At 37.2% G+C, this 22,520-nt stretch overlaps 1 protein-coding gene and 1 pseudogene across 4 annotated transcripts; both read right to left on the bottom strand.

Annotated features, from left to right (window-relative positions):
* Positions 1-1,324: 1,324 nt before the first annotated feature.
* LOC103698375 (N-terminal nucleophile aminohydrolases (Ntn hydrolases) superfamily protein) lies at positions 1,325-16,668 on the bottom strand. Of its 4 annotated transcripts, none has more exons than XM_026801633.4 (11): positions 16,426-16,668; positions 14,422-14,472; positions 12,581-12,701; positions 12,350-12,434; positions 10,941-11,022; positions 10,650-10,788; positions 7,648-7,814; positions 5,625-5,788; positions 2,336-2,456; positions 2,159-2,260; positions 1,325-2,063 (listed from the first exon to the last, which is right to left on the bottom strand). In XM_026801633.4, the coding sequence occupies exons 1-11, from the start codon at positions 16,645-16,647 to the stop codon at positions 2,001-2,003; spliced, it is 1,317 nt and encodes a 438-aa protein (XP_026657434.4). In that variant the 5' UTR covers positions 16,648-16,668; the 3' UTR covers positions 1,325-2,000. The 4 variants fall into 4 exon arrangements, with proteins under 4 accessions (XP_026657434.4, XP_008778606.4, XP_008778598.4 ...); XM_008780384.6 differs by having other exon boundaries at positions 1,325-1,646; positions 7,648-7,811; XM_008780376.6 differs by having other exon boundaries at positions 1,325-1,646; positions 16,426-16,667.
* A 2,203-nt stretch (positions 16,669-18,871) lies between these two features.
* On the bottom strand, positions 18,872-19,276 carry LOC148702354 (putative DEAD-box ATP-dependent RNA helicase 48 pseudogene; annotated as a pseudogene).
* Between the last annotated feature and the right edge of the window lie 3,244 nt (positions 19,277-22,520).

Raw genomic sequence — 22,520 nt, 5'->3', positions numbered from 1 at the left:
CTTGCATGCCACAGGTGCAGTTTAAAAATTGATAGAAGGTCGGGTTATTTAGGTGAAGTTTCCGATCATTTCTTTTCAAGTTTAGGCGGTGGGAGTGGTGGGTTTTTTTCCTTTTGCTTGGCAGTAGACCTTTTCATGGGGTAGACTGCCTGCTCGCCCTACTCACGCCTGAAGCATTACAAACTGATTTAGGCCTCGATTTTGAGCTTGGCGGGTTGGGTTGGACCAGAAATATGAACCCGCTCTAAAATGGGCTGAGTTCGGATTTTGGTCGGCCTGACTCAAGCCCACTCTTTTGTCCCCGTCCCCTTTCTTTTTTTTATTTATTTATGGTGCATAAGCTGTTCACACTAATCTCACGTGAGTCAGGAAGGAACCTCATCCCTTTTCTCTTGTTGACTTCCGCATTTCATATTTTAGATTAAAAAAAAAAAAAACCCGAGACACAGGCTAAAGCCTGAGCAGGTACAGGGCTCGGGTCTAGAAAATAAGTCTTAAGAGTGGACGAAGCCCAGATCTGACATGGGCTGAGCCCGACCCAATTCCGGAAGGAGAAAATGCTAAGCTGTAGGCCCTGATCTTCCGCTTCACCTCAATATCATATATCCATTAATTGACGTGACCAATGCACCCGGATTTCCACATATATTAATACTAACGAAACTATTCCCTCCTAAATCCACCATAACCATTGCTTTGAAGCCCATTCCAGATTTTATCAGGCTCTCCTGATATTCGACCTTGTCTAACATTCTAATCTGGACTTGTTTGCAGTACAAGCACTACATCCAGATATTCTTTATGCTCCCATAAAACCATCTATATGATTAAACCTGCCACCGTCTATCAGCACCCTTCCATTACCCGTCCGTATAACACGTAATACCATTTCTCTGACATCAAAGAGAAGCCTTGTTCTCATTACATTCCATCCGAAATGGTATTCTGACACGTCAACGTTATGAACCGCACAGACATTGATCTCCGTATCTCAATTGCAGAAACCAGTTTAACACCAGAAATGATATTCCAGATCGGCTACCTTTTCTCCATTCTTTTGGTTGGACAAAAGGTGCAAATGCTCCTAGATTGGCGCTCACAAAATGATCCCCTCAGCCCATACAGAAACATCAGATCCAGTGGGAAATGAGATGTCCATTGTCAACCGACGACAAAACTTAGCTATCCTTTATAGTCTGCAATACACAAACACTAAGGTATTTTCTGTTCGTCAATATTCAGATTATGAAAACAAAAATAAAGAGAGGCTTAAGATCAATACTCTGTGTGCAATCAATTCGAGAAATAAAACAACATGAAGATATTTAGAAGGGAAAGTGGAAATTGATTATCATCTTATCTAGAAAGGACAGAACGATAATATTGCAATGCTGAGGAAAAAAATCCTAGCACAAGATTACAGTTTAACTAAATATCATGAAGATTCTCTCCAGTGACATAGAAGAGCAGAGGTATTATATGATATAAATCTCTGTTTCATGAATGGAGAAAGCTAAATACAAACTAAATCTAAATATTACTGCATTTTGCTTTCATGAGGATTTAAAAGAATTGAGAACAACATGTGCCCCAAAATGATTGATGTCATTGCTGTTCCTATGTTCTGCAGCCCTGAGTATCGATACCTGTGTAAAGCATAACTCTTTAGACAATAATATCAGATAAAAATGAAAGAATCCATTACATTTTTAATATAACTGATATTCCCAAAATGCATATTATTTTTTGAAGTATCAAATGAATTTTAATTTTATCTCATGAGAAGCAAGTACAAATTCAATCTACAACTGGATCGAAACTCAATAAAGTCACCTCACCAAATCCAGGGAGCAAATCAGAATGCATGCTAAAGAATGGACTGTATCAGTTAGTATCAAAAAGTTTTTGAGTCAACACAGGGCAGACTATGATATTGGAAGGCAAATGTCTGCAAAAGGTCAACAAGACAAAACCAAACCAAACAAATGGGGGGAGCCAAATCACTTGAGGATACTGTTGAAGTAAACCAGATCCACGCTATAGATGGTAGAAAAATTGTCAAACTGAAATAAAGCAAAGCCATTTTGAAGTTCTCTGAAGAATGACACCTTCGTATAATCAAAGATTGGGACATTATTTATATATAGAGAATGAGCACCTTTGGACAATCCATCGAGTTCCCAAAATAGCCTATACCAAAGGATGAAGAGCAGTAGGCAGCAACGAGCTCAACTGCTTCCAGTGGACAGCTTTGAGTAGCCTGTTAGAAAATGAATCATGAATGAAGATTCTTATATTATACAAGAAACGTAATTGCATAGAGTAACAGCAACACCTTCAGAGTGTCAGCCTGCACTAGTAACACTCCAGCACCTGTATCACGGGACTTCTGATTGCCATTCTGAACAACAGAATGCAGAATTTTTGTACATGCAGAAGCAGGACCTGACTGTGATCTGAACAGATGAAGAAAGCCTAAATGTAGCACTGAATTGTAAGAAAAAACATAAAACATTGTGGCAATTGAAAAAGAATTATATTAGATATCAATATGATAACTAACAATATAATCACCTCTACCAGGTGCTCAGCTAGTGGGATGTATAGCTTTAAGTCTTTGATTCAGCTGGGAGGTGGTGGAGAATGGGAGAAATAGGAGGTTTAAGTAGGCTGATCAATCTTTAAATCTCAGGATTTGGGGAAATTACGATACACCTCCAAAATGGATTGTGGTTTGATTGTGGTTGGAGTCTAAAGCTACAACCTAGTCACTCTATCAGTAGGCTCTCCGACATATTAAAGACAACTCCCATCAATTTATGTGATATCCATGCATATTATAGCTGGGAAGCCAAATAATCCAATGGGACTAGTTATATAGTTTACCAATACACGGAGCATAATTTTTTAAAAAAAATTAAAGGTACTTGTTCAAACAAATACACAGAGAATGTCGAACAGATTTGAGATTCTTTCTAGTAGTTCATGCAAGAATCCACTGAAAAAATTTAATAAAAGGAGTAAAAAAGTAGATGATCCAATATATATATATATATATATATGACTACTAAAGCATATCCCAGATTCTTTTAGACCCAACTTTTTGCTCTTTTTTCTTTCCATTTTTTGCCTCCCTCTTTTAGTTCATTCCCACATAGGTCCTGCCTCACATCACTTTGACTTCTTCTATTCCTTCTTGCAACATGCCTCACCCACCAGATAAGTTCGGTTCCACTTCCATCCATGCTTGAACTGGAGTTCCAGCCACGGCTCATGGCCGTCCATGCATTGCAATACAGACAATGCAGACGCTGGACAATATGTGGGACCATGTGCTCAGGATATCGCACAACTAGTATCTGAGACTTCTTGAGTTCGAGTGTGACCCAAAGAGGATCAGGCTCCCTTGTGATTTTTCTTGAAAGCATTCTTATGTGATTTAAAGTTCTTAAGTATTAAAACTAAAATAATTATTATTATAATGGTATTATAAGAGAAAATAATGGGCACTAATTATATTAATTTTCAAATTACAATTCATTCGATCTAAAAAGATATTTGTCAGGTTGTATCAAATTTTTAGCAAAACTGGAAACAAAAATTTGGATTCTAAACAAGATATTAGTTATATAAAATGGCCATTACAACGAGATAGCAACAAAATAATGATCACGATCATTAATTACATACACGTTATTAATATGTACAACATAATGGACCCTCCAAAATTTCTGGTGGCCATTAAAATAACTGCTGTCATTTTAATCCATGAGCAAAATGCAATATATTGGCAGGCTGTACATATAATAGTTTTATAAAGGCCATTATAATGATATACAGCAATATTATAAATATAAAAATGGGTTTAATGTAATAATAGCCATGATTGCATCGCTGCTATTTGAAAAATATATATATAACATTTTATTTAGAGATATGGTACAAATGCAAATGATGGATACCATCTATGTTATAATGGGTCACTATAACATAAAATAATCTGTTATCATGATCATTATCTTTTTTTCATTATTGTATGTATGTATACAATGTCAGGGAAGGGGGGGAGGGGGATTTGAAAGAGTCCATTATTTTAAACCCTAGCGCAAATTTTTAATCATATTGCTATATATGGAAAATGAATTCCAATCTGATGATGTTTTGTTCTTATCATTTTCAAGGGTGGACAAAATATGTTGGTTCTCCATCTCTACAATCAGTTTGTGTTGCAAAAGGAACTTTCAACCTTTTAACCGGGCATTTGCTTACTGGTAGTTTAAGTTTTTCTTCTTTTTAATTTTCATATTTTCTCCTTCATTATTCTCAAGTAAATACCAAAAGCCAATTGGTCGTTCTTAATGGATGGAAAACTTATTTATGCGAGATTGGTGGAGGTACATAATTATATTTAATTGCCTTGATTTGTACTATAAAAAAAGAAGTTATTCTTTTTACCCTTAAAGAGTAAAAAAATAAGGGGCTCTGCAACATATTTTGTTGCTCTTTGTTTAAATGTGCTGTTGTTATCTTATATAGTTTATAAGGAAATAGATAGTTTATTAGTTATCGTTTCATAACTTTAGCTTGACAAGCATTAATATATTACATAGATAATTTCTGATCTATATTGAAACTATATAAACTATTTTCACCAATTAATTATATTTATTTTCATGCTCATGCATGATTATACTGACTCTAGAATAATGCTTAACTCAGCTGAAAGAATAACTATAAACCAGGGGCTTTTCTAGTTAATAATACGTCCAGTAAAGGGTAACAATGTAAATCTTCCCAGATCAAGAGAATGGCCAATTTTTAAAAGATTATAGCGGCAGATGTGTATATCAGCTAAAGATGTAGCAAGACAAAGGGAGATACCTCAGCAAGTTCAATACTATTTCATACACGGATCACATAATGTCAAACATGTTTTGAAATATAATACCAACTAGGTAGTCAAAGCGGCTTTATTTTTCCTGAAGCATTGGAACTAGCTGAGAATTTAACAACTCCCAAGCTGCTGATAGAAATTTTACATTTTATCGAGACATATTGTTCTCATAAAATCTATATGAATGCCAATAGATTAATCAAGATTTCAGTCCCAGGGCTTGGTTTTAACGGCTAGCATAGTAATAATAACAAAATTTGCTACCAAACTTAACCTTCACCAACAAGACCTATCTCATCTATATATATCTCATCTATATAGGAGCTTCATGGATCAAGGAGTGATTCGTCAAACTTCATAAACATTTTCTAGCCCGCTCTCATTTTCATCCCTTTGAATGTATATGAATTACTGGGCTAGGGAACTACATTAAAAGGAACTTGCCACGAAACCTGGAGGCGTGTTGATGGGTAGGAAGCCTACCATCTTTATTACAGAGTTTGAAGATTATGCAACCACAAGCTGTTCTCCAAGATTCATCTAAAATTAGGAAGTACTAAAATAAAGAGGGAAGAAAACAAGGTTCAACATAAAAAATTGTATTCATATTTATGGTACAAATTATAAGCCAAAAAATCAAACTAAAACACAAAACTAACATACAAAACTTAATGATGAATTAATTAAATAAAAATATCATATGCCGATCAAGTTAAAGTGCAGAGCATACAATGACGACGACACACAGCATTCACGTGCTGCAAATTCTTTTATTAAGTACTCGCCAGCACCAGTTGCACAGCAACCAACTACGAATGGAGCTCCAAAGGGATCTCTTGATGAAGCCCAGCAACCTGAACCATACATTGCTGCCAATCCAACTCGTCCATCAACCTGCAAGAACTTTAAGAATTTTAAAACCTGCAAGTTAAATATAAAACAAAATAATTTTATTTTAGTCAGGCTTTACATAATGAATCAAGCCACCGAACTAACAGAGTTCAATGCCGTAATATAATGGTAGAAATATTCTGTTTTATAGATGCATACAGTATCATAAATTAGATCTTTTTGAAGAAAACAAATAAGTAAAAAATGCAATTATCTAACAAATACAGTAATATGTTGTCTAGATATCGTCTGTTTGATGTTTAAAGCTCCACTGCTTGATCATAACTATCATCATCATCATCATCATTACAAATCTTTTTTCATTGAAGTAAGATCATCTATCTGGCATAGATCTAATAAATCAAGAAGGCTCTGAGTGATTTAGCATGTTTCTGCAGCCTGCTGTTCTGAAGTCAATTAACTAAGACTGGTGTTTATCCCCATGGAGGCAACTTTTGGCAAGAAATGGGCCTTCCATGACAAGTAGGAAGACTAACTTTATCTTTTGCAGTTTAAGCTCATGCAACAGCATACAACCCTCCTTTAGGAAGAATTTAGAGGAAGCGGAATGATGACAGTTTTATACAGCGAGTTGCAATCCTCTCTGATGCATTTTTCAGCCAGAGTTAAATTGAAGCTTAGTTAAATTATCTTAATTGCAATCTTTCAAAGGCTACAAACGCACACCGCGCACACCTGCCCGCATTCCCTCCTGCATGCCAACTCACATGCAGCACGCACACATGCTCAAAAAAATTACATTCAGAAAACAACTGACAATGTGATCTATAAAACTGCACAAAAACCAAGCTGCAAGGTTACCTCCAGAATCTAGTTACAGCTGATTGCACAATTTGTTGTCCAGTTCTTTGTGACTTTAATGCAGGATCCAAGTTCAAACTTATGATTTAGCTGAAAGAACTATCAATTAGTTCCTTCAAAAAGGAACTATCAATTAGACTTTTGGGTTATAGGAGACAAAAGATCATTATAACATAGTCGAGGCATCATTATTGGCAACATAATTGTGCTCTAAAATTCAAATGAATACTTAGCACATTCAACAATGCTCATTGGTCTAGAGCACAAAAAACCCGTACACATGCTGTGTTCATATAAAATTAATTGTGCAGGTGATAGCCAATCTCCTTGCCAGCATCAACTTACAGAGTGGTAACAGAATATGGGTGAATCACATGAAATTTTATATCCTTTAAGATATAGTACGTTTTTAAAAAATTGCAAAAGCTTCTGATCAAAAACTTAAATAACACTCAACAACAAAACCAAAAACATCAGCAAGTAAATGAACCAGGATTTGGAAAACCATAACAGAATCCTTAAGACCTGGCCTTAGTCCTGTATAAAAGACCCAACCTTCCGTATCAACACATGCAAACAAAGTTAATAAAACATTACATGACAAAGGTCCATCTTGTTTTTCTTGAGGGAATAGGAGGGAAGAAAGTAACCCTCGTGAAGGCCCGACAAATTAAATAACATTAGATGCACAAAGAAAGGCAAATGAGCGAAGGCAATGGGATATCTCTTTATCAGATTATTGAAAACAGAAAATCCCCTGTCCAGCTAAAGGAATAAACTAAAAAAACCTTGTTTGAAACTGAAATAGTGACTCAGGTTTTGAGGTTTGGTCTTATGTTCTAAATCCAGTCTGGATCTGGGTATGGATTCTGGAGCTCTTCTACAGTTTGAATCCCCACATTTCAAATTTTATTAGTAGGACTTCACACTTCATACGAATTTAAGTTTGACCTATTTGCAATATTGGGTATTCGTGGAGTATAAAGTAGAGAGAGAATGAAATTCAAATAAAATGTTCATATTGATCACACAACCATCACCTTCAATGCAATACCACCACTGGATGCCCCTGATGCTACATGTCCAGAGCTATCAATACAGATTACTCCCACGGTATCCATAATGCAATCTTCTTTGATATTGTCTTTTGCAGATGATTGTCCACTCGAAGCTTTATTCTTATTTCCATCAATTAAAGATTGACCTTCTACATGGAAATGGACAATCACAAGAAAACAAGATCAACAGATCATTTTGCAGATAGCACTCACTGAAGTCTATACTTTATATAATGCCTACCGTAATAAGACATTCTACATGCATGACATTGCATGCATGCATATACACATGATTACATACATATTGGCTGGACTACACACTTCATGTTGACTACTTGAAAAAAAGGAGTTAACAACTCAAACTCAATGATGGCCTATCTAAATTCAAGATCCAAATCATTGAACATAATCAAAACTACAAAAAAAAACTAGAAACCAAAATTCATGTGTCCAAATAGAAGGTTTTAAATCATCAAGTAGGTGTCCAAATAGAAGGTTTTAAATCATCAAGTAGGTGTCCAAATAGAAGGTTTTAACAACATGATACTACATTTTACTATGATCCAATCATCAAATCCAGTGAATTTAAATCTATCCATGTTTTACAATATGTAAATTATGATCCATAAAGTGGCTTTTCAATTTATGTGACCTATCATAAATTTACCATACTAGTGCACTTGATACCGTTCACTTTTTATACTGATTTAATAAATGGGTTAGAGACCGTCAAAATCATCAAGTAGGTGCCCAAATAGGAGGTTTTAACAATAGGATACTACATTTTACTATGATCTAATCATCAAAACCAGTGAGTTTAAATCTACCCATGTTTTAAAATATGTAAATTATGATCCATAAAGTGGCTTTTCAATTTATGTGACCTATCATATATTTTACCAAACTAGTACACTTGATACCGTTCACTTTTTATACCGAAGTAAATGGGTTAGAGACTGCCAAAATATATAAATTTTAGTTTCTAAGTATTTTTGTGGTATAGATCATATTCAATGTTTTGATTCAATTTCAATGGCTTATCATTTATTTTAAAATCGTTAACTCCTGTTACAATGAGTTAATGTAAAACATGTATTAGAATGCTTTTGCAAGCATTTGACTTCATTTATTTTGAAGCTTTCTTGCTTATGCATCAAGCCAGCAAAAAATGAACAGTAGAAATATAGCTAATGAATAAAATATAGTATAAACTACATAATTTGCAATTCCAAACTATTGATCTTATCTGAATACTTTAAAACATACCCATATCAAATTTCAGCTAATTTGGATGTTACTAAGCTGAAGATCAAACCAAAACATAATATCATGCCACTAAAATTGTTAATTTTGTTTTCATTTGATGCATAAATAAAAGACCTCAAAAATTCATGATTTTAGTTTCTAGCCAATTTAAATGGCATACATTATGATCAATGGTGCTGATTTGAGAGGCCCTTCATAATTTTAATTGGAAAGCATTTGGACAAATGCTCTTAGGAGCATTCGGACAAATGCTCTTAGGAGCATTCTAACCCCTCTCTCTCTCTCTCTCTCTCTCTCTCTCTCTCTCTCTCTCTCTCTATATATATATATATATATATATATATATATATATATTCTCAGCGTGTGTGTATGTATGTATATATGTAACACAAAAGAAACGGCAAAATAATGATTAATCACATCTATAGATACAAACATGATATGCTATAAAATTTATATAACATTTTTCCTTAAGTTGATGTAAACTGCAAATTTTTCTTGATAGCAGACAGCAAATGACAATCATATACCATATTAGGTATGTGGATACAAGCATCAACATTTATTTATGTAGGTTCTGATATACTGAATATGAAAGTTTTGTCTAACATTATGATTTATCAGACTCATCAATATCAGCACTTCAGGATTCAGCAGCCCCATAGTCTGTCTGCCTCTAGGTTTACATCGATAGCTAAACATGGTTACCCACATGTTTTTTATTTTTAACTACTTAGATCTGCACGTAGGCATGTAATGCGATCCAACAGAAAAGATCTCCATCTATAGTATCATCCAATTTGTGATAAAACTTCAAGAAAAATAGGGTCTAATAGGGAGACAGGAAAAATGATTTAAGAAAAAGAATAACAAGGAGCTGAATTCATGACCAAGTGGAGAATCATCAAGCTAAATTTTACAAGAATCACATAGATATGGCACCCGTGTGCAAAACCAGAAAAACGTAGATTTGATCAATTATAAGCTAAAAATATTCCAGTGAGAATAGCTAGAACCTTCTTTCTACATAAATACAATCCAAGTACCTTTAATCCCAAAATTTGGCTAGGGATTACATATTAATGTTTTCAATTATCAAAATATGAAGAGTTCATTTACAATTTAAGTTTAGAGTGTTAGCCTTAAATTGTATGCTAATTATTATGGGTTAAATTCCCAATTTTAAAGATAGTAAAAGGGTTCAAACGAATTTGTGCCATATATCTTGACGGATTATCAGAAGCAATTTCCTAAAGAATTTTAAATATCATTAATGATATATGTAAGGTTTGTTACTGAGATAAGATTAATCAAATATACATGTATTAAACTGGTTATTTTATTGAATAAATGTTAAGTTTGTTTTCCGCTTTCCTTTCTAAAAATAGGTGACAGAGGGTGGAACATTTGATCAGCACATGGACATACAGCATAGCCAGTGAAACAGCTGACCAACATATGAAGACATACCCCTGCTTGGTGGTTGAGTTGGATATATGAATATATGCATATAACAATCATTTAACACACACACACAATTTATATATACTGATAAGTTGTCTTCTTTCGTATTAAGAAATGGAAGTAGAGACAATTTTCGGATGATATTTTCCAGGATGTTGCACTGGATCTTATACTTCTTTCCTCGAATGAAAAAGCTGCAATAATTCTTTATTTCAAAATCATCTTTTGTAGATATTATAGGGTTAAAAGAAGACCTGGTTTCACCATCGGCACTGCAGATGATCCAGAAGCAGATGTAGATAGTGCAGTAGAAGATTCACTCTGTCCCTTAGCATAAGCAAGCATTGCTTTATATTTCACCCATTGTGTTTTTGCCCTCTCTGTCACCAGCCACTGTTTCAGAATGGATTAAGAAATAGTAGGTGAACCCAAAAAGGTATATAAAAATAAGTATGCTCAGTCAAATGAATCAGCCAAATCTTTTATTGACATTAATTTCAGTGATACTTCGAGATGAAAAAGAGGATAATGTAAGAAATATTTACTTCTTCTATTTCTGAAACAGTGGCTGGCAGGATGATGCCCTTGGATTTTCCCCATTCACGAGCACCTTCACCAACCAAGAACCTAAAGAAGAAGAAGAAGAAGAAGATAATGTCATTTGAAGTAAAAATCATGGAAAAATCAACATGAGTAATATTTATTAGCTCACAACTGTGAACGAGGAGTAATATTTATCATCACCACAAATGTAAACGTCCTTGAGAGCATGTCTCGTCATAAGAAAAAAGACAGTTACAGAGCAGTGGCTACATCCACCAAATCCAACCTTATCTGGTATGGCCCTAAAATCTAGGACCAACGCGACCCATTTTTGAATAAATGTTGGGTCAGAGTCAAGTCAGCAATCTGCCTTCCAACCCCAAACATTCGAGTGCAGGCTCATGCATAAAGATTAGGTATCAATGCAATGAAGGAAGCATGATAGTGAAAAGTACTCATAAATGAGTAATATCTATATATCACTTCTAGGATATGGTTAAAAGCTAAGCTTACGGCCTCTGTTCACCTTTTCAAATCCATTCTCGAATATAGAAACTAATATGATCATACGAGCTTACATTCTAGGATATAGAAACTGATATGATTATAAAAGCTTACATTTCAGGACCAAATGCCTAACCTCTATAAAATTCTAATAATAGCTTCATACTACATTCATGCTACCATGCTTGGCCAGGCTTAGATGTTGTTACTTTTTAATATCAAGTTGGATTTCCGAATATAGATCCAATTTTATTCTCAGCAGGCTTAGGTCAAGATTGAGTCCTGTCAAAGGATCCATCTCCAGATATGTCTAGATCTGGACTAATCTCATAAGTCTGATTAAGAAGGGGTCCAAACTGAGCAGACCAATTGTGACATGTCAGCAACTGTGCCAATTAAAGGTATCATATAAAAAACATGGTATGAACCAACAGGCAGTCCCTGACCACATGCAATATTATCAGAATAAAAACATATGCTGAAAAATTTGTCGCAACCGACCAAGGCATAAAGCTTCATTGGCTTCACATGCATCATCATGTAACAAACTTGAAAAGAAAGACCTCTTGAATATAGAAATGAACTGATGAGCACTCAAGTAAGAGAAACAAACTTATAAGCAAGGTACGCGGTACCGACTGTACCGACGTACCGGTGGGCATCGGTACCGGTACGGTGCCGAACCAAACCGAGCCGAACCGGTACTGTACCGATGGGGTTAAAAACCAAAAAAATTTAGAGCCGGTACGCGCTGGTACGGTTCGGTACCGAAATATGTAGCTATACCGTACCGGTAGGGTCCGGTACCGGTATGTACCGGCCAGTACCGGCCCGTACCGACCGGTACGGCAGACCATGCTTATAAGACATATGTAATTTCTGCTCAAATTAAAATGGTGGTAATTACAGTGGAGGTATTCGACCAAGCAGGGAAGATCCTGTTATTTGCTCTTTGGCCAAGTATGCAGCAATTTGGATGGCATTTCGTACACCTGATCTACAATAATAAAAGGTTCGGTTAGTGTTATTGAAATATTACATCTTTGTATGTAACGTACTTAAATATTAAACATCCCTATACATCATCTGAGCTGTCAACCTGTTCCAAACTATACACTAAGCATTCAGTTAGAAGTACCTCGTACAGCTCCAACAGCACCAAATGCTCCAGAACAACCATCCATGATACTTGCATCACATTCTACATGGCCTGATTCTGTTAAATTTGAACCTCGACCTGCATTTGTGATTGAATCATCCTACAACCAAAACAACATGCTATTAAAGCATACATTATTTCTAGATTCGAAAATAAAATTAAACCAAAGTAATTTTGACCAAATTTAGACAATTTTGGCCAGCACAAATCAGCCATAAGATGGCTGCTGGCAGGATATTCAATGAGCAAATGAATAAAAACATTACAGCTTCCTTGGTCCGACTGCTCTTTCCTATTAGACAGACACAATAATAAAATCAAAAGTATCCATAAGCATGAAGTAGTCGTGTATTAGCAAGTCATGTTTATGTGATTCATCCAGCCTTAATGATTTTACACCAAACTTTTCAATTGATAAAAGCAGATAAAAATAATAAAAACAACAGACGATGACAACAACAGCATCATCAACAACGATGGCTATGAATTTGGCATGTCAGAATGTGAGCTACAGTTTCAATCTTTAAAATTTAAGTATTGATGATCACCCAGTGGTAACAAATGAATGATTAAATAAACAAATGCACAAAGTCCTTATTGCAGAAAGAGAAAGGAGGACAATCAAAAGAGATTCTCTTAAGGATCTCAAACTCATGCTAGAATGTAAGAAAAACGACACAAATCCAATAATAAAACAAAAAGTAAGATCACTGAAGTATAAAAATTCAGAATTTCAAATGAATGAATCAAACAAAGCACTACCTTCAAGGTAATAGAAAAGAAATACCAAATAGAAAGAAATATCAAGTGGAAAAGAGTGTCAAGGGAATTCATCATCCTTTAGCGAGATGTTTATAATTAAGTGTAAATCACATTAAGAATGGAATCCGCAAAACATAGGAGTGGAAGATCTAAGTTGGCCGAAAATCAATGAAAGAATATCATATGGCAAAATTTGCAGTCAATTTGATGAACACTTAAACATGAACACTTAGTGGAAAATTATAGGAATATGCAGCCAAAGTAATTGTTAATAATATAATCAGAAATGTCCCTTCTTGGAGACAATTTATTCCTCAAGAATGGCATGTGAAATCAAGCTTTTGTCTTTAATCTTACTTTGTGCTACCATATGGGGAACTTTCTTAGCCATTCCTTGCATTTTGTCTTTCCATTTGGCACCAATTGTCACTAAATCTGTTTTACATATTGAGACTTGGTAATCTTTAATAAAAGGGCAGCCAAATGCATAAGGCTCTCACCATGACGAGATCTAGGAAGGGTCAAATGTATTCAGCCTTACCCCTACATGCAGAGAGGCTATTTCCGTATTTCAAATCCATGTCCTCCAAGTCACAATGAAGCAACCTTACCCTGCGCCAAGGCTCATCCTCACTTGATAATCTTCAATACAAAGGAAAAAAAGGTTTGCTTGTCTCTAAATTCTTCATATGTGTACTCTCAAGATCTGCTAGTAGGCATGTAGTTTTCCTTAATGGAGGTTGTAGACCCTGGAGAGGAACGAATAGATGACTTCTAAATCTGCCATGAACAGCACGACAGATTTTGGTTACTCTAATTTCTGTCGGATATCAACAGAGGGTGAACTTTGAAGCATAAAAGAGATTTAAAATTCAGATCAGCAAATAGCAAGCATTTTGAGAATCTTTCAACCATTCAGAGAACATATTTATGGGACAAAGTATCCAAGACTAATCACATTTACAAGATATAATATGTCTAAGTAGAAAATATATACTTCTCAATCAAAGCTAATGATAGTTAAGTCTCAGTTTACATTAACAGCCATCATTACTAACCTCCAACACATGAATGGCAGCTGAAACAGCATCTAAGCATCCACCATCATCCTTAAAGAATACCAGATCATCAGTTAGTAACCTTTAAATGAATGCATAGGCACCATGCTGCTTCATGCAACTTAATAAAGTGACACAAGAATCAATACTAGTAGATTTACTTTCTAAATCAATTGATGTAGAGCTGCATTATGGAAGTCAACAGCCAATACACAGAATCGTAAAAATTAACTAGTTAGCCTTTCACATACATCAAGAGACAATGGTAAAAAAACAAGCATGAATAGTTGGACCTTTATATGCAGAATGCTAGTTACTAACATAATCAATCTATTATTCTGAAAAACAAAGCAAATATGTGAGAACCCGTACGGGCATGTGTTTAGTTTCACATCGGTTATTCATTGGATAAATCTTGGATACTTATACAAAATCAAAAAACCCAAATAATACCTTCCGGCTAGCTTTTTTAAGTGAAGTTCTGAGTTATGACGGAAATGATATCAGAGCGAACCCAACCCATGATCTATGTGGACTAGAAAACAACAGCACGGATTCATGGAGGCGGACCATAGGTTGATCGTAGTGTTTGTGATTGGATTTGAATAAATTTGGATCTTTAGCCCGGCAAGAACGCTAGGATTTAAACGGAGGGAGTATGTGAGGACCCATACAGGCGTGTGTAGTCCTACATTGGTTATTCATTGAGTAGATCTTGGATACTTATACAAGACCAAGGAGCCCAAATAATACCTTTCAGCTAGCCTTTTTGGGTGAGGTCCTGGGTTATGACAAAATAAATTGTTAAATAAATGAATAACATATGGTGGCATACAATGAAATACTAATAAAAAAAAACAAAAGACATATTTGAACAATGGAAGATCTAAGAAAACCAACCACAAATCTACAGCATTATAGGTACAATGAGAATTGCAAAATATTATAGCATTTAAACGAAACAAGCACAAGAATGAACTTGCTTAAGGCACTACTGTATGTACAAAAAATACAAAACACAGCATTTCCGCATTCTGTTGCTCCAATGTATCAGTGGTTCAGTGATCTTTAGAGATCGTAAGTAACTTGGCTCAAAATTAAAATGATGTAACAAATCCAGATAGAGTCAATTAGATTAAATAACCATAACACAATTAAAATATAAATTATGAATTTAAATAGTGTAAAAGGAAGGAAAAAAGCATCGATGGTCAAAAAGGGAAAGCATTCAACTGGCGCAAGATGATAGTGATTTTAAATTATAATGTCAACTGGAAAACAGAAGGGTATGAAGCTTCCATGGATATATGTATAAGGCATTCCACGTGTTCAAGTAATGTTCCTGGTCAATCTTACAAAATTTTCTGCCTCAGAAACATAAGTTCCCTTAATGAATAAAGGGACACTGTTACTGCAAAGAAGCAATTGAGAGCTGCAAGTTGAATAGGTTTAACGAGGATAATTATCCATATCACGCAAACAAGAAAAATCTGTCTAATAAACACAGATCTTGAATCGGACTAAAGATCAAGTCCAATATTCTATAAACTGACATCAAAGCAGGGACAAAAAAGCAAAGAAAAAGAAAAGAAGCAGCATATTTTTTTTCTTTTTTGTTTGGTCGCTTTGATGTCTGTATTCACTGGCCTTCACGCTTTGCTTTGGGCATGTTTACTCAATACGCCTGTAGGCTAGAAAACTAAGAACCTCCAACAAAAAGGGATCACCTGGGAACAAAGAGCCCCCTTTCTGAGCGGTTTTTAAGGGCACTGTAAGTAGAAAGAAGCAATAGAACTTAAAAGAGACGAAGAGAATAATAAACCAGATCATAAGAACAAGAACCCATGCTAAAAACAGAAACCCTTAAAGGAAACGGAGATTGCACGCAAAACTCTACAAACTGAAATCAAGAAAAGAAGAAAGAAGAACAAACAGAGCATCTCAAGAAGCGATTAAGGGCGACAACGATGCAAACCCTAGAAACTTGGAAGTTTGGCGGAAAACCTTTCGAAGAACGGCGGCGGCGGCGAGGCAGGCTCGCTTCATGGCTCTTCTGAAGGCCTTCTCGTTGGAAGGGGAATGGAAGCCCGCTCCCACATGAACGGCCACGAAGAACCTTCTAGGGTTTGCTTCGCCATCGCCCTCCATTTCTAGGGTTTTCGCCACCTTTGTGAAGCTTCTCTCCCGAAAGGAGGAGGTATTGCCTTCGTCCAGACCTTCTACCATGAATGGATTTTAGGAGCATTCTGGGGGTATTTGTAGAAGGATCTTGGTTTCGAATGTCGGCAATCCGTTTGCCGAATTAACTCCCTGCGGGCCTCCACATCACCGATTTAAACTTCCCTTCAAAGTTCCAACGTGGCGGTCAGCTAATGGAGAATACTCGTGGGCCCTGTATTGGGAGTGAATGGACTGGTGTCCAGAACAGCCGTTGTGAAGCATCATACTGGGAAAATTATTTATAAGTCCCTCATAGACCCAAATTTATTTATAGGTTTTTTTGTTTTTTTCGAGAGGGATATATCTATTGTGAAATAAGCTGAGAGCAAGTGACGAAGCCGCAAATAAATTGAGGAGTCGGAGAGAGTAGAGCCCGCTACATTAGAAGCAACCCAATTATTTTTTCATTATTAATCTCTCTCATCACATATGTGTTGATATTCTTGCAGCTCCGGAGAAATAAGTGAGGGCGGATCGAGGCTTAGCAGGTTCTACTGAAGGTATTTGGATGTTTTGCCATCTTTTTTTCATTGTTGGGACTCGCTTAATTATAGGGCTCTAGAGTAGATATAATCAAGAGCATGTGAGACACTCCATCAAACACTTACATATAGAAATTGATCTTGAGAAAATTCAGAGGTGAAGACTTTTAGGTTAAAAATACCATACGAAATACTGCACGAGTAGATGAAGAGTCTGAGATGCCTCGAGCAATCAAAGATTCATATGAGTAATTTCAAGCTATTAAAAAAACAAACTTGTAGAAACGAAATCAATTCTCCATGAAAGTTACATGCCTTTCATTTACAAAATTATTCCTGTTGCGGGGACGGCGCTTTGGCCGGAGCCTCGCGCAACAGCATAGCCCACATTAAGCTAGCAGAGAAAGAGGACCGCGTTCCTCCCGAGGTATTGTCCGCTTTGGGCGCTCCGGCCCGCGCGTCCAGCGCTGACGAGGGGAGACTGGTGCCCTCACGGGTTTGCCCTTCAAAAGGCGCCTCGAGAGGAAAGGATTTCCACCCCCCATTTAAGGCATGGAACCTTTCCGCTACTAGCCGATGTGGGACTAAATTCAAGGCCCCCTCCCCTCCCCTCCCCACAACATAACCCCCCAGCGGGAAGGTTCCTTGCCAGTTTTTAATGCCGGGGGCCCCCACAGTCCTGAAGGGTAGTCAATGGAGGGAGGAGGCGCCCCTACCTGGCGCGCCATCTCCATATATATTTGGCTATGTTACAGGATGATCGACGACTAGACTACTTCCTTCGCCCGAGCCAAAAAACTGCTCGAACTCGGAAGTCGGGGGTTAGTGTTGGGGGAAAAAATAAACCACCCCACACGTACAATTAAAGCACCTAAATCTGACAACAAGCCTGAGCTCATCATGCAGGCCGAGCTCATCATGCAAGCCGAGCTCAGAAGGCTGCCGAGCTCATCCATGCTGCCGAGCACAGAAGGCCGAGCTCCGAAGACCGAACTCATGCAGGCCGAGCCGAGCTCAGAAAGCCGAGCCGAGCTCATGCAAGCCGAGCTTAGAAGGCTGCCGAGCTCATCCATGCTGCCGAGCACAGAAGGCCGAGCTCAGAAGGCCGAAACCAGAAGGCTGACGAGCTCAGAAGGCCGAGCTCAGCAGGCCGAGACCAGAAGGCTGCCGAGCTCAGAAGGCCGAGACTAGAAAGCTGAGCACAGAAGGCCGAGCTGACCTCAGAAGGCCGACCTCGTCGTCTATATGCTGCGGCCATGCCCTGCAGCAGCCTTACCGCACCATGCTTTACTTACCGGCCACGCCACGACATATCAATCAGGGACCATACCCTGCTACGTCTGTCAACACCTTACCATTCCCAAGAATGTACTGCACTGCACGCCACAAGCAAGCTCTTGCTGCACGCAACCTCCTCCCATGATGGGAACGGGCCATCTACGGCAACTCATTACTTCACACGCCCATGTCCAATCGTGATGGTAACCTATTAATTCGCCCAGTCACGGCGAACATTGGCGGGCGCCGGAAACCCCGGCCACCGGCTTTTTGCAGGCCCCCCACGGAGGACGCCGCTCGCCGACGGATCGCCGCCCGCCAATGTTCGCCGGAGCTCCTCCTCCTCAGCCGACGGCCGCCCTCGGGTCAAATTTCCAGCAACAATTCCTTTCTTCAACGGGTCTTGGCACCCTCGTCTATGTCTTCAAATCATAAATTCCCCAAGGCAGCCCAATTCATCGTCTTCTTCCTCACAATCCTTCCACCTCCCTTATCCGATTCGCCACGAGCTTCCCCAGATCAAGGGCCGGTGCCGGATCGGAGGGCCGTTTCCGGGGAGCGGATCGGATGGGGCTGTCGTCCTCGTTCCAGAGGTCTTCGGCCCCCTCCTTCATGAACCGGTCGGCGAGGGCCTTGATATGGTCGTTGGAGGACATTGGGCCGTAACCGCCGCCGGTGGAGGCAGAATGGTCGGCGGGGTCGGCGGAGGATATTCCGGCGAGCTGGGCGTGGATCTCGGAGCGGAGGCGGGACTGGTAGAGCTGCTTCTCCTGCTGGAGGAGGCGGCGTTCCTTCTCCCTCGCCATCTTCTCGTGCATACGCTTATACTGCCACTTGTTGAGGCCACCGGGGAACGTCCGGGGGGCGCCACTCATCGGACGGAGGAGGGACAGGCGGCAGAGGAGCTTTGGAAGGGTGCATGACGCATAAATCAGACGAATCTGAATTCCTCCTGAGTTGGCATGGTGTCGAGCGACTTTTAAGGAAACAAAGTGAAGGGTTGGCAGAGGTACCGGCAACTGCCAGCGACACGGATCCGTATCGTTCTATTTTGGAGAACACCTACGCAAGAGCCAAGAGAGCGAGAGATGGAGAGGATGGAGAAGAGAGAGAGAGAGAGAGAAACAAAAGTCATATGGGGCAGACACCGACAGCAAAATATAAAATTAATTTTTTATTTTGCCACTTTTTTTTTCCAATGCCTATCTTAAAAAAATTAAAAATCAAAAACTCCTATTAATCGAGCCGACATTCCTGTGATTAAAAAAATAAAAAAAATAAAGAAAGCACATGTGGCATTCTTATTTTTTTTTTCAAAATATATTTTATATCTATACATACTGTAGGTCAGGTAATACACACCAAACAAATTAGTCATATAGTAAGTTAATACGTATATTTAGATAAATGGATACACAGTTTCTAAAATATGGTGTTCACCAGTACATAGTATACGGCTAGGTAATACACGCTTAACAAATTAGTTATCTATCAATCTAATATACACCTCCAAATAAATTGATATATAGTTCATTAGTATATACTATATGGCTAAGTGATATACATTCGTTGACTTCCTGATATATGTTGCACGCTTCTTTGATGCATATCAAATACACACATTTGGACAAATCAATGCATAGTTTTCAGATCATGTTTTTTTATGATATACACTACATGGCTCGGTGATATACACTAAACAAATCAATCATTTAGCAAGCCAATACACACCTCTGGGTAAATTGACATATAATTTTTAGAATACAATATTTGTCAGTACCAATATACGATTTTCTAACTTTGACTAGCATAAAAATTATATATATACCATTATTTAGATTTCATGAACTCTTAAGTGCAAAGATCCTAAAAAAAAAGAAGAAAACCTTACAAATAAAAAAGGTAGCTTGATGAGAAAGAGGATAGATGGAGAGGCTTGACGAGAAGAAAGAGGATGTAGACAATCTATCTTGGCGCATGCAATTTTCTATTCTTTTTTGCTTCTTTAAGTTATGAAACTGACAGATTGAGTTAGTAGAAAGTCATGTCTTTATTTAACTTTTGGCTTTCCTCTTTAAGATGGATGCTACAGGAAAGGCGACAAATTAAGAGTCCCGCCCCATATAATATTATATAGTGCCCGCCCTATATGATTTTTGTGAGAGAGAGAGGGAGGGAAAGATGTACTCTCTTCTCTCTCTCTCTCTCCTCCCTTCCCTCTTCCTCTCCTTCCATTTCTCTCTCTTCTTTTCTCTCTCCCTCCTTAGGAGGTTGAATGAACAATAGAGCTTCTATTTCGAACGGATATAATGAATCATTCCGATAATCAATTGATCTAGTTCATTACATCCCACATTGACCGATTTACCATGGTCCAGATCTTGAATGGTATAATTCAATAATAAACACATCATTTTTCCAAGCTAGAATAAAAATGCCCGGCTTGCAATGAACTAATATGTTATAAGTTGCATGAAAACACTAGAAAATTACTTAGTCATGTCGATGTGTATCACTATTCACTAAATTGGCAGTATCTATATATTCCAATATCATCCCACATTAGTATACTCTCTATATATATATATATATATATATATATATATATATATATATATATATATATATATATATAGTATACTATATGTATACTATAGTATGGTAAGATGTACAAATTCTGAAAAACATAAACAGTAGAATGCAATAAAAATGCATATACATGCATCATCACATGCTAAATGTGCAACATTAGTGGCGATATATAGACCGATTGATGAAACACATAAGCACCGGCATATGTATGAAAACCTAATAAAAATGCAACATGTTGCAATTTTCATGACAAATCATGGATGGAGATGTGCAAGAGCATGGTATTTCCACTTTACAAGGACTTATCAACTGGGGTTAGAGTATGGAGTTTAATCATATAATTAGTTTTTTTATTTTGTTTAAAACTTAACTTTAACATCTGAGTGAATACTAATAATTGCATCGATACATACCTCTCGTGTCCGAGGCCAAGCAAATGCAGTAAATTCCAAATGTTTGTGGGCAGGATAGTGTGCTGCGGGTGCGAATGGCCGGATGGTTGCAACCATCAGAGGATACGATCATTCGCTTATCAAGTCGGTGTCTGCATCGTCGGCATACCTTTTCATCTCTCGAAACACTAAATAAATTTTGGTTATCAAGGAATCATGGCTACGGTGGTATTGCAAAGTTTTTTAACAATTCAGAGACTCATCCAAAATGGCCAGCCGAAAGATATTATTTAGATTTTTTGATCCGGTATAAGTATCCAAGATCTACCCAGCGAATAATCGATATGGGTTTAAATACATGCCCGCACGAATCCTCACGTACTCCCTCCATTCAAGCCATGACGTCCTCGTCAGGCTAAGGATTCAAATTTATTTAAATCTAATTACAAACACCACAATTGGCTCGTGGTCAACCCCAATGATTTCGTGTTGCAGTGTCTCCTAGTCCACATAGGTTATGGGCCAGTTTCGCTCTGATACTATTTGTGACAATCTAGAACCTTACCCAAAATGGCTAGCCAGAAGGTATTATTTGGATTCCTTGATCCCGTATAAGTATCCAAGATCTACTCAGTGAATAACTAATGCGAGACTAAGCACACGCCCGCACGGGTCCTTGCAGATACATTCTTGCAAATGGTTGCGGAGCTCTTGATACAAATATGGAACAGAGACTAATATCGATTTTTATATTTGTTTTGTTTGACGAATATGAATGTAGTTGTTAGTCGCTGAAAAATTCATATGCATACTTATTTTAAATGGATATGGATAAATAATGGATATCATATAAATATAAATATAAATTAAATAATTAAATTTTATGATCACAAAATTAAAAATATTATTAGGTGGATCATAAATTATTTATTTTTTAAAAATTTATTATTTTTTAAAATTAAATAAAATTATAAATGAAATCGAATAGTTAAGTATGTATCATATAGGTACCTGTATAAATATAAATATAATATTAATTAAATGTTTAAATTTTTATCTATATTTAAATATAAAAATAAATTTGAATAGATATTATTCGATACAGGCGGTCCATGGCACAACTTCAGCAGGCGGA

This window comes from Phoenix dactylifera, chromosome 10 (assembly GCF_051530095.1).
Source record: "Phoenix dactylifera cultivar Ajwa chromosome 10, Ajwa_hap1_PhDact_Kaust_v1.1, whole genome shotgun sequence".
Classification (NCBI taxonomy): Eukaryota; Viridiplantae; Streptophyta; class Magnoliopsida; order Arecales; family Arecaceae; genus Phoenix; species Phoenix dactylifera.
The sequence above is the reverse complement of the archived record's forward strand: the minus strand, read 5'-3'. Positions and strand labels throughout refer to the sequence as shown.

Bases quoted from the DNA above. Each gene is read 5' to 3' on its own strand.
- LOC103698375 (XM_008780376.6), bottom strand. From the start codon at position 16,647: ATGGTAGAAGGTCTGGACGAAGGCAATACCTCCTCCTTTCGGGAGAGA. The intron at 5,789-7,647 runs GTGATGGTTGTG...AAGTTCTTGCAG, and splicing joins GTGGTGGTATTGCATTGAAG to GTTGATGGACGAGTTGGATT. The intron at 1,647-2,158 runs GTGCTCATTCTC...TGCTTTACACAG, and splicing joins ACTCGATGGATTGTCCAAAG to GTATCGATACTCAGGGCTGC.